The 13625-nt window shown below is 37.9% G+C and overlaps 1 protein-coding gene across 2 annotated transcripts; it reads right to left on the minus strand.

Annotated features, from left to right (window-relative positions):
- Positions 1-3785: 3785 nt before the first annotated feature.
- On the minus strand, positions 3786-10086 carry tank (TRAF family member-associated NFKB activator). 2 transcript variants are annotated; one of them, XM_054615215.1, is made up of 8 exons: positions 9937-10086; positions 8956-9097; positions 8578-8686; positions 8333-8403; positions 7530-7582; positions 7310-7428; positions 6328-6725; positions 3786-5649 (listed from the first exon to the last, which is right to left on the minus strand). In XM_054615215.1, the coding sequence occupies exons 2-8, from the start codon at positions 9052-9054 to the stop codon at positions 5479-5481; spliced, it is 1020 nt and encodes a 339-aa protein (XP_054471190.1). In that variant the 5' UTR covers positions 9055-9097; positions 9937-10086; the 3' UTR covers positions 3786-5478. The 2 variants fall into 2 exon arrangements, with proteins under 2 accessions (XP_054471190.1, XP_054471191.1); XM_054615216.1 differs by lacking the exon at positions 9937-10086 and adding an exon at positions 9598-9925.
- Between the last annotated feature and the right edge of the window lie 3539 nt (positions 10087-13625).

Here is a 13625-nt window from a genome sequence, read left to right on the forward strand (position 1 = left end):
TTTCGATATATCTATTGAGGACAGCGCTGTTGTTTTGTATTTTCATGTATAACAATAAGAAGGGACAAAGCCAATTAAGCACGGTGTATCTTAGATACCAGCCATGTGTCTAATTGAAGCTGCACATGGCCATATGGACATGTGCGAAAAATAGAATGTCCAATAACTACATAAGGATTCAAGCAGCACAACGAAAAATGTAATATTTCCAGCAACATCATTGCCAGTCAGTGACTGCACAGCTCGGGAAGGGGATTTATCTCAAAGCAGTTCACAATTACCCACAATTCATGCAAAATTCGACTATGAGTAAAATTTTAAAAGGAGTGTATTTTGCTGAATATTTTTCAGTGTATGAAGAAATCTCAGACCTTATCATTACAGGATCAGAGGCTGAAAAACAAAGTGCATGAGACTTGCTCCTCCTCTCTCCACATTGGTGATGTTCAGAGGCAGCCTGTTATTGGAGGTGTTAATTGGCAAATTCAGTGCAAGTCAAGAGCATGTTCCCTGTCGTCCTCGCCCAGCAAGGCTAGGTCATTAAACCGAGAATGGATTCTTTCATGCTGCCTTAAACCCTGAATTGCAAGTTGCCATTCCGCAAACATCGTCATGCTCCAACCCACCCCCATGTGTCAAGAGGAAAAAACAACCTACACTGATTTAACAGCGACAATAAGATAACAGGAGGATGACATATTGGAAGCTAGACTTGCAGTCGTACAGTTATTTCAAATTGGCAGCCAAGTGTCTTCAAAAAGTTCAGAAGTTTACAAATGTCCAACACCCCCATTCTCCACAAGTAAACATGTAAAAGAAGTATTCTCCGTGGCAGCTGAACAACTTGATTTTAAGAACAATGTCATCATCGGACTCCACTGATCAGTGCTTTTGTGTTTTGTGTATTGAAAGAGCCTCCCGTCCGCCTGAAATGTGAGCCTCCTTTGGGGTTCCGGGTGCGATCTCACCACTGCCTCTGTCATCACTTGCTGTGACTGCCAAATCTCTGCTCCAGAAATCAGGGCTCTCAGACCAGCACTGAAACAATCACATTGGAGAGGGGAGGTGGTTTTGAGGCTTTGCACAGGCAGCGATGGCTTCAACACATTTAATCGAACACAAAGTCAGCTCCACCACTGCTGCACAGAGAGCACGAGGAGCCCAACGCATGGCAAGACAACTGTGAGGTGATACTCTCAGCTCGCAACGCCATGAGAGTTGGCAGTCTCCGGTGCCAACGGTGACCAGTGCACAGACAGTTGAATATGCTTCTCTCCAAAGTTGTTAATTATCATAATGACATTGATGTGAAGAGGGCATTCTAGTCAGGTGACCTTAATCCACTTGCTATCTCTCTGTTTTGTTTCATGATTTGATTAAACCCTCTAACAATCTCCTGTTTTTCCCGTACTCGTGTTGAATCTTTTGGCAATGGCATGATCTGATAACCATTGTTTTAATATTTAGACAAATAAGGAAAATGATAATAATTACTTTGTGGAATGGTGCCCCATCTGTCTATTGTCTTTAATGGCCAGTAAAGATCTGTTTTCATAGAGTTAAGATAGTCTAAATATTATTGTTGTCTAATTATTATATTTTAAGCACAAACTTTCTTTACATACATACGCAAACAAGTGTGATAACTTTAGGAATACTGGAGCTATAGAAGATAATTGTCAATGAAACATTACTTTATATACAGTATATAAAATATAATATCAAAACTGTCAATAGGTATAAAGAGAGGAAATAATAAGCACTATAAAACAAGACAAATACATAATTTTAGCCATTTTACATTTCAGTAGATTTATACTTATAATTGAAGAGCTTGAGTTAAAAATGTAAAATAAACATTTTCACTATTTTGCAACCCCCAAAATATACAGCTGTGTGTACAACAATTATTATAATTATAAGTATCAGAAAATATTAGTAGTTGTTGTCCAGTGTAAGTCAAAAGGCCTGCCTAGCAGTTTGGTAGCGATAGAAGGTTCCAATGTTTGATTTTTGGGGCTACTCTTTTGTGCACAAGTGGATGATGAATTGCACATTTAATGTAATAAAGCGTTCTCTTTATCAACACTGGATATTGTAACTTTACTATTTGACCGATCTAATGTTTTAGTATGTGGTAATTGAAAAGTGTTATTACTTCACAGAGGAAGTGTAGATTTTTAATGCAGAAATACACAGTTGCATCATCAATCTTTAAGCAACCCTGCTTGCAGCCATACATGAGTCTTTAACTTTCTCCAAATACAACTGATTATAACTAACAATGCTGGTGACACCCTAAGAGATGTGCTGCATGCATGCGAGCTAGCTTTGTTATATGTATATTGTATTTCATGTAATAATCTGAACTGATTTATGTTTTTATCACTGTGACCCAAATCGCATGCTTTTTCTTTTTACTGTTAGTTCCTACTGCAGCTGCCCTTACAAAAAACGTACTGTTGCATACAGTATGCATTCAACTTGGGACATTCTACTTGGTCATAAAATTGCACCTTGAACTTTGACCCTTGCTCATATCTCTGATGCACATTGGGACTTACTAAATCTTTTACGGCACATTAAATAGTATGGTAGTGGTTTTGTGGTTATTGGAACGCGCAGTATATGTCTTATATATTACAGAACAAAAAATGTAAAGCCCTAAAAAGTGTTATTTTCTTTATTCTTTCCTGTTTATAAAGCCTGTTCAAGCTCCTTTTAGAGTGCTTTCTGTTTACTTTTGTCAGACATCGTTCATTATCATAATTTTAAATTGATGTCTTAAATCTCAAAAAATATTACTACGATTAATTTTTATTTTATTGATTTAAACTTTTAATTATATTACTGTGTCTATATGATATATTACACCATGGTGACCTATTCATCCACTTTAAAAACAATACATTACCAGTACCTCATCTTGCAAGTACACACTGAGATCAGTCTCTGTATAGGATAACCTACAAGCTCAAATAATTGCCGACAGCTATACTGTGCTGTTTCCTCCCTCTCTTGTCTGCTTTAAAATGACTGTGGTCCCCTGAAGCCCGTGACTTCCCTGTCTCCCCTAACTCTCTGCAGCATCGACTGGTGGTGCAGAAGCACTGCTGATTAGCATGCAGTAATGATGGTGAGCTGGGCTCCATTGTTCTAACACCTCCCCTCTCCTCCGCACCAATCTGTCACCATTCAGTGGGCTAGAGCTGCCTCAAATGCTTCTCTCCACAAATGAGATGGATAATTAGTTGCCCCTCACGAATGCTGCACTCTTCTCACCCCTGATTGCTTTCACCTTCTTGCTCCTGGCAATTTTGACACCTTGTAATCAGCCTGCTACTTCTCCGTCTCAATCCATATCCTTCTCCTTTTTTTTTGTCCTCTTTCATTTTTTGTTATAGCTCTTAAATGTATTTCAAGCCTACTGCCACTGGTAGAAAATATCCCAAGGAGAAATATGGCACAAATATCTCATATTCTATTATAAATGATGGTAATAACAATACCTTAGAGCTCAAGCGGACTGTACACGAGTGTGTAAATATACAGTGGACGGAAATACACACACACAGAAAAAAAAAATCCTAGCTGTCAGTACGAGTTCCTCTTCCAAATAACAACGAATGACAACATAATTATGAGCAAGCAGCTGTTCATGATCCCAGAGAGAAAAGCATGCAGGCTGCACAATGTTCGACTCTTCGCAGATTAACCAGAGAGGATCATTAGGGATATGTATTTGCCAAAAAAAAAAAAAAAAAAAAATGATAATAAATGTGTTGTGTTTTAGCAGTGCTTCTTTATCTTAGTCTAATGACTCACTAGTTTGGAATAGTTGGTAGCATTACTACATCACTGCATCCCTTTCTGAGTTATTTATGAAACACAGTGAAATGGGCAGCGCAAAATCAGTTAAGGTTGATTTAACAAATCAATCAGTCTATTAAGCACATTTTGATTTTGGAAAGTGATATATAGTTATAATACCAAACACTTGCAGAGAGAGGAATAAAGCTTGATTGCGGTCTTCACACCAGCTCATCTACCGAGCACAAGTGTTACCAGCCCATAGCTGAAGGGCTGCAAGGTCCTCTCTGCACAACGTAGTGTTCAAACACACAGTGTCCCCGTTTTTTTTTCAAACATCGCCACTCGGAATGGTGAAAATCACTGCAATTGTTTTCAAAGGTGTGAATAAATAGTGTGGAAGTCAAAAGCTGATGCTGCTGTTTAGAAAGGACTCAGGTTTAGTCAAATGTTAGGTTGTGTACATACTGTAAAATATGTTAGTGATTGAAACACCATCTGTTCCATTCCCAAATTACAATAACCTGCATTTCACTGTTCGGTCTCTTTAACATTTTGTGAAACTGACATATTTTTCCATAACTAATAACAAATTAATTGATCAATATTAGCCTATATGACATTTGAAACTGGCACACCTGGAATGTCTCATTTAAACACTTTGTAAAGCATTATAGGATTTAAGAAAAGTCAAATAATGTCCATTAAAATAAATTTGCCTGTCAATACAAAATACATAATATTATCTAATTAAAAACATAACTATACAAATAGCAAGGTAATTTGGAATCCGATTTAACAATGAGCTTGTGCCTAATGTGATGTGTTGCCATCTGTGTAGACACTTTTAATGAATACATGGCATACCAGCTTTGAAAATAATTTCTAAATTGGTACTATTCCCAACTCTGCACCAAGAATAACATACAGCTGTTTCAAATTATCCTGGTTAAAGTACACAACATGGAGGAACCAATGTAATATAGTGCTAGTGAAAATAGTGCTAATCAACATGTAAATCGTAAACATTTGAGTGATTTGATGAATATTGTTGGCATTTATAATACGTGACATATTGTTGTTTTGAGGTATAAAATCTTGCTGTTAATCTAAAAAGTTTTATTTTGACTAAAAAGTCTTATTTAAATAGAAATTATTTGAAATTTATGGAGCAAAACATGTTTCTTTTAAGAAAAAATTGCGACGTTATTAATACTATGTTTTTAAATAATAATGTATAAAGATGTTGCAGAATGAAAGTTAATAAATACATTTCTGGTCCACATTATATCTTTATGTCTTGATACATTTTAGAGAACCCCACCCTTTTACGTTTCCATGTTGAAAATGATTCAAATGATAAAAAATGTAAAGAGTAAATGTCTGATTTATTTGCTCATATATATATATATATATATATATATACCATGTTATGCATCGTTGTCACTTGTAATAGAGTAAAATCTCAGCGTGATATTAGAAAAATATAATGGGCGAGAAATGTACCATTCAATTCTTCCTTATTAAATAAATGGATTCAAGTCTTATTGCAGTGTCATTTCAAATCCAGTACAGCGCATGTTCTTCATGGCAGGCAGGACTAGACCATGAATACAGTAAGTATTGGAGTAGTTGTGGCCCTCGGCCCGTCAGTCTCTGCCTTCACTGTCATTTGTCCGCTTCATTCTTAGGAGAGAAATGCGAGTAGAGGTGGCTGTTCATTCGGTCCTGAGGAACCACAGCGTAGCAGAAAGCACATTTATCAGGACTGCTGCTCTGAGGCGTCGCCAGCTCTGTCCCCACGTCAACTGCATCACACAGCTCAGGGCTCCAGAGGGGCTGCAGAGCAGGATGAACCAAAGAAAACAATGTATTATTCATAGGCTTAACAACCCTTACACTCACTCTATTAAAGCATGATGGACCGTTTGGACTTCAAGTTGAACTATCTGTTGCTTTAAGGGATACAAGAACATGTCAACACAACAATAGTCTGCACAAATACTCCACAGCAATAAAGGCAAAATGCTATTCTCAAGTGTTTAATTATCTTACTATTTATGTGTTTCAACCACACCAACACACCAGCCTCGCCTATTATTAATGCCTGTGTTAATTTAATCCAGGGAAAGAATCATCCTATGAATCATCCTATGAAAAACTCTTAAACCAACTGTAAAGATCTTACTGTCATTCACGATTTCTTTATTAGGCGTTTATACACATCAGCAAATAAAAATCCCACTTAACCATCATACTTGTTTCATCAGATTCAGACACTGTAATGTGCTTCCATCTGGCTCACACTTTCCAGCAAAGATGCCAAATATAACCAGAGCATCCATGCTTAACTAAAAAAAGAATCAGCACACATTACACAGTAATATGTTTCAAGTTAAGCCAAGGGGATTTTTTTTTTTATGGACTTCACACTGTTTTACTCCTCCATTAGCGAAGACCAATCAGAGACTGATAATTTGCTACTAGTTTTCTCAGACTTTGTCCTGTGATTCTCACCTGCTGGGGTCCCCGCACGCTCTCCTGAGAGAGCGAAGATGATGTTGAGAGGGTGGGGGATGGAGGGTAGACAAAAGGCATGGGCAGTTCCACGGGCTCCTCTTCTGTCAATATGGAGGGGACGATACTGAGGGGCCGCTTCGTGGGCATGGTCAAACCAATGTGTCTCTCCGGAGCACTGTTAAGAAAGTCATATTCGCTGTCCGCTGACGGCGGGAATTTGACGCTGAGTTTGGTGAGAGAGTCTTCTATGTCCCTGTCCTCGGGGCTGGCGCCACGAGACGCCAGAGCCATAGGCGGGAGTGGGATATCCGCTGCTGACCTTAGCGCTGAGGAAAAGGGTCTCTCTGCCTCTGCTGTACGGTCCGTGCACTGGATGGGCATGGAGAACCGCTGATCTGTCAGACGGCAGAGAAACATGAGATTTTACACAGTTTTTTCTGTCTTGATTGCCATTTTGACGTATTCGGGCTCTGACATTTGAAGTTGCATATGTGCAAAAATATATATGTACACATATAAAAACACACACATATAGATAAATATATACACGCAACTATATGTGCAACTGTAAAAATACACAGAGAGAGAAAGAAAATATTTATATCACACTTTATATTCATTATTGTATGAAGAATTATTAGCCATTAATAATTATACAGCTAGTATCCAGAGCTTACATTATGCATTTTTCAGTGGAATTATTAAATGTATTTTTTCGACCACTGCATAAACAGCGGTGGCCAGCTCTCGATCAAAAGAACAACAAGGCATTCGAGCACAGTCCTAGATAAGGTGTTGCTATCTAATTATCTCAAAGAACAATTCAAAAGCAAGTTAACTCATAAGTGGATATGACATATACAAACCTGTTTCAATTAAGCACACTTTCTTTTAAGTAATTGAATCAAGAAAACAAGTGGATTTAGGTTCAGGCCTTAAAGAAAAGGTAGTATTAATATTTGGTAAATAGTTGTATTACCGTGTGATGCATCGTTTCCTCCATGGAACCTTTTTAGGTGATCTTTTTGTCTCCTGGTAAGAGAGCGAATCTGCCGGAATTTCCCTTGAATTGCTTCAAACGCGTCCAGCATGTCCTTACTGACAAACAAATAAATAAAGACTAAGAAAAAAATCCATTCTTTAACAGTAATGTCCATGATTTTTATATAAAAAATAAAATAAAAGTCTTAGAGACATACTAGTCAACGCTGCTGTTGACTGGCATACTAGAAGCAACAGTGCCCGTATTCTCCTGTAAAAAGACACATTACATTTATAATGATCATTAGCAACAATTATCCATGGGCATATTGTTAATGTATCTACAATTTGATTTACACATCACAAATTGACATTTAGTAGTGAAAAATGTTTTCTGGCCCATTAAATGATGAACAATAAAACTCAAGCTGCTGAACTGTGCAGGCGATATTATCCTCTAGCACCATCTGGTGAAGTAAACGTGGATACACCTTGTGTGGAGTAAAAAAAAAGGGTGGATACTATTACAGCAGCAATGTCACTTTGATTTCCTGGATTGTTTGAACCTTTGGAAAAAAAATGAATGGAAGCATAAACCAGGAGAGAATTTCTCTTAACTGACTTAATTAACTTTGTAAAAAAGTTTTACAAACTGAAAAAATATATATATTTGCATACTTACTAATTTAAAGGATGTTGCGGACACCTTACAGTCACTAAAGCAGTGCTCAAAAGTTATCAGACAGTATGAATCACATATGGATCAACCATATTCTGTTTGTTATAGTTACTGCTACACTGATTTCCCATTAATAAAATGTGTTCTCTCAACATCAACTGCAACAACTTCCAGCAGAAGTACAATAAATATGTTTGTATGTGAGAGGAAGCTGTAGGTATGCTAATGCGTATTTTCAAATGAGAGAATGAAGAAAAAACTGTTTTGGAGGCATCATATTGCAGTTTTCACATAGTGTATACGTAAAAAAAAAAAGAGAGCGCTGTAACACACAGAACATACCGGGTACGGTATTTTCTTATAAGCGCTGGCCCCATCAAGAAGATGGTTGCAAGGCTCACATTTCATCTCTCCTGAGAAACCAAAACAGTTATAATTAATAGTTTGAACAGGAGGCAATGCTAGATGAAAGAGATTCAGTAAATTGTTTTACAATCCAATAGCAATGACCAGAAAGCAACGCAATAGAAAAGTAAATGATCTTGTCGGCAGAAAAACACAGAGATCATCCGGCACGTCTCACTAACCTGATGGTTGCCTTGTTGCTGATAACTTAGCTTCAAGTTTTGAAATCAACTGCTGCTGGTCCTCTATCTGCTTTTGAAGTTTTAGAGTGTATCGCTCATAATATTCACTCTGCAAAAATGAGGTTGATGTTATTTTTGGCACCAGTATCTGCAGTATGGTCTTTACCAATGCGTATGTGTGCGTCACATTTTCATATACATATACAAATAATAATAATGTTTTCAAAACTGATTTCTTGCCATCAGACTGTTAGCCATAATACAAATGAGTAAACACACTAAGCAAGCTATTCTGTGACTTAGTGTTTTTTGCTATATTGGTAAAGTTTGTCACATTTCACACAAAGTTTGAGAATGTTTTTCCCCACACATTGTTACCATTTGTTCCAGCTCCTTTTTAGCATTGTCCTTTTCGATGGAGACCTGGCGATAAGCTTCAAAAGCTTTATTGAGCTGGTCTCCGATGTTCCTTTCCATGCCGTGTGCTCCACAATCATCCCTGACACAGCAGACATGAGCCCTTAAAGTGAAATCTCAATGTTAGTGAGCCTTTTTGTTTGTTTTATAATGTTTCTACACACAAACAGTCAACTTGTCTTCACACTTTATAATAACATAAAAACAAGAAAACAATAACTCCTTAAAGTGATGTCAAACTATTTGGTTGCTTTATGTAATACACTGATGCTATGACCTAAACTGAGTAAACACACTTCTTAATCTGACTATTACCAAAGATTATCGACAGTATCCGGTGGAATTTAATTTTACATGCAAAAGCAAAATTGCATTCAACAACAAATGCCTTGTTCTAGTTCTGTAATAAATGAGGACGTTGATGAGCAACTGAGCCATTGGAAAGTAATGACAAAAAACAAATGAAGTAACTCAATGCATTTGCAATTTCTTGCACAATTAGTTTAAGAGCACTGAGCTTAATAATGCCTACATTTCTGTCTGTTCTTGTCCTGTGTAAACACAGACATATTTTTTTTTTTACAATTACAGCATCATACTTACTCTTGTACCAGTAAACATGTTGAGATGATGCAAAACAAGAAAGAGGCTGATGTCAGTCTGAGCTGCTCATCAACTATTGATCAAGCTCCACACACATTAACACTGTCACACCAACAGCTCCTGGATGAAAACCAAAGTCATTCCGCTGCATCAACCCCTAACAACAACAGGGAACCAGTCTAAAGTGTCATTCAAAAACCTAATCCTCACAGTTCCGTATTCCTTTAACTGTATTTGACCGGTTCTCCATAGCTCATTCAACCGGTGGCGGATAAAGCGACCGAGCAATGACTCCACAGAGCAGATCTCCTCGGTGCCAGTGAGTGAGTGTCCTCTTACCTTCATTCGAGTAAGTGCTAAAGTCGAATTTTGTATGGTTTTGACACCACCGCAGCGTCGTCGCCCTAATCTTCAGATGCAAAGTTACGAAGCGCCGGAGAGGATATGGCAATGTATGTTTTACATAGCCTAGTTGAGTTGGGAACTTCCCTCGGGGAATCCCCCTGCTCTGTAGACTTCCGCCTTTCCACGCTCCTGGCCAATCAGCGCCGGGCTCGGAGGGGAGCTGGGTGGTTAGCTGGTTGAGGGTTCTTCCAGACTACGCGTCTGCAAACCGACTGTTGTGCATGTGAAAAACTGTCCCCAAACCAGCGTTACAATGTGCTCATTTTACTTTCCAACATTTTGTCTAACATTATTGCACGTTGTAAAAGTTCTGTCGAAAGCATTGAGCCTGCTTTGTTGTAAGTAAAGCTGTAACAAACATGGGCAGATTGACCTAGGGGTGCCCATTTGCAAAACATTAACTTTTTGGGGCCCTAAACTTTTTTGGGTGTATCTAATAACATTGATGATGGCTGCATTCCACTTACTGTAGGTCATGGTATTGTGCATGATAGCTAACTGGAATAGCTTACTGGGACATACAGTACCAGTCAAAAGTTTTTTTCTACATTGTAGATTAATATTGAAGACATCCAAGCTATGAAGGAACACATATGGAATTATGTGGTAAACAAACAAATGCTCAACAAACCAGAATATGTTTTAGATTTTAGATTTTTCAAAGTAGTTGAATGAGAAGGTGTGTCCACACTTTTGACTGGTACTGTATTAGAACTAGGCCATCGATAATGTTTTCAATTTCACGCCTGCTGTTCCGACAATTACATGTCAAATGTCTGCCATGAAAAAGGTCTATTGTGGTTTTTCTAATAAACACCACCCTAGTTAAGAATATTACCACGTGAGCACAAAATAAGCTAATAAAGCCGGTCCACCTTAGTTGACATTGCACTTTGGTAGTTCAAACTGCCTTAACAAATGTGCAATTAATTAAAATAGCAAAAAAATATTGACATGCAGTGAGTTTGAGGCTTTGGCAGTCTGTGAAGTTGCCTGTTTAGCCCGATTGGTAACAGGCAATTAAAGTCCATTTGTGCTTTGCATAGAACATACAAGACATGAAGACAAGATATAAAAGACACACTAGGCAATGTTAAAAAAAAAAAAAAAAAAAAAAAAAAGCCCAAATTACAAACAGGGCATGAGGGGCATCTGCCACATGGGCACGAGACCTCCAGAGGCCTCAGAAGGCCCCGGTTCACTGCTTTGTGTCACTTGACTTTTGGTAATTAGATTTCATAATTTATTTGGAAAAAAATAAAGTATGATATCAACTGTGTCCTGTAATCTTGTGGCCCTGTCTTGTGCTCACATGGTCAAAACCCCCAAATAAAGTTATGTTTTATTAAATTAAATTAAAATATTAAATTACCACAAACTAACTAACGCACTGAAAAAAATGAGGCAGTTGATATTTTTGGTGTCTGTGTAAAATAAAACAAAACTGCCATCTGTAGTGTGCTGTGTTCACTGTACTCAATGGTAACTTAGAGGCATAAGGGGTCTAACATATTTTAATTGTGTTTTTTTTAACTGTCTTTGCCCCTGAACTTTGGAATAGTTTATCTTTCATTTTGATCTGGTTTGAAGATATTAAGATAGTGTCATATTTTGCACAAATTAGGCTTTTTTTTCACAGACGACATTTTTAAACCTAAATAAGAATTGTATCTGCTTGACTCTGTGTGTGCACAGGAGCCTTTCTTGTAAATGAACTGGTCTCGGTATGAACATTGTTGAGGGAACCACAGCCAACTGCGATCTCAGTGTAAATACATCACTGCAGCAAGGTGAGAACTATTGCCACTGGAGGTCAGTAAAAACAAATTACTTTTTAATTAGTTGCAAATGAGACTAATCATGAATGAGGAGACATGCCTCACTCCTCTACATATGCAGAATGTATAAGAATCTCTCCCACAGACTGTATGTATATAAAGACTTAACAGTTTTCCCATATTGTGAAAGCACAACCACCCAGGCAAGTTTTGATCATCTGTTCTGCATTACTCCTCGAAAATTAGAACATTACCAGTATCTAGAGCTGTGCTGTACTGAGCTGTGGTGCCCTCTGGTGACACTGGTTAAAAAAAAGGTAAAAATTGTGGCCACAATGTATACCACATAGGATCAGGTTCTTAGTAATGTGATACAAAGGCCTCATTATGCTGTTCACAATCCACCTATAAAAACCCCTTCAGAGCCAAACCTATGAATTCCCTAATGAGGATGAAATGATGATGACAGAATACTTAGTTGTTTTGGAAAATTGGGCCACAGCCTTTTGTGGACAATTAGCTGATTTAGACTCCTTACCTTAGGTTTGTGTGCAACTGTTTTCTTTTTCATTGTTTATGTATGGGCAAAGAACATTCCTACTTGAATACTTCAGTGGCTTAATTTACCCAAATACTATGGTCTATCTATCCCTAATCTGGGACTGTTTCACTTCTTCTAAAACCAAACACTATAAACCAAGTGTGGATGTCTCACTGTTTTGTTTTTTTAAAGACTTGAACGTATATTTGTAGTTCTCCTTTCAGCATGAACCTACAAAGTGAGTCATGATGCAATACTCTGTCCTGGTGACATACTGGGAATCCCCTCCCTGTTTCTCTACAACTACTGCCTTTACACCTCACCAAGCCTCCATTGTCTTATGTAGAACTATGTCTGCAAATGATTTAGGTTTCTATTTCTGACTCCATGCTAGATTGAGAACACTCTCTCTCTTTAGCAAAGGGCAATCCAAAATATACTAGCAGGACAAAAAGACAACCAGTAGATGGCAGCTGAGAGCGATTTATTGAGATGCAGTATAATGCAGATAATAACATTTTATCATGAGTGAGATTTACAAACATGACTCATCTTGGTTCATCTCACTTGCTCACATGGTTGTCTGTGAACTCCCCGTGGCCACGAGACACAGATGCTGGAATTTCTGATTGATTTGTGTGTGTTTCTTTCTGTCAAATCAAATTTGTGTGCTTAGAAAGACACAATGTTCAGCCTTTACATTCTGCAATCAGCTGATATAACTGGCTTAAACTAACATGCCTACCTTTTCTTTTACATTTTTGAATTTTTGTACATGGGTAGATATGTGATATGTTAAATTAGCCAACAACATTTTCTCAGTCTCAGTCTGGAACTGATTTAATCCAGAACTGTCTAGAGCAGTATAATAGGATGAGCATTTCCTCTCTCTATCATCAGTTATGAATTAGTGCAGACCTTCATGTGGCCCAGCCAGCCCAGTGGGACTCCAGTGGCCTGTCTCCTCCTGGGATCGTCTTCTGGAGTCCTGCCACAGAGGTTGTCGTCTTGACCCTCACTGACATTCCAACATCAACCTCTGCTCCTCCTGAGAATGACTTACACTCCCAGAGTGCCACCAACAACCTCAATTCATATAAAAAACAACAGGAATTTCTTTAACAGCAAAGGCATCTTAAAGATGTCACATATTTGTCATGGCTGCTTTTAACTCTAAATTTATGGCAATCTGACATGACTCTTTTACTTGTGGTTCTGGTAAAGAACAAAAACATTTTAAACTGCGGTATACTGATAAGAACACTGGGCATAGTAGTCATTTCAATGAACATACAGTCATTCAC

Source organism: Anoplopoma fimbria, chromosome 16 (assembly GCF_027596085.1).
Source record: "Anoplopoma fimbria isolate UVic2021 breed Golden Eagle Sablefish chromosome 16, Afim_UVic_2022, whole genome shotgun sequence".
NCBI classification, from domain to species: Eukaryota; Metazoa; Chordata; class Actinopteri; order Perciformes; family Anoplopomatidae; genus Anoplopoma; species Anoplopoma fimbria.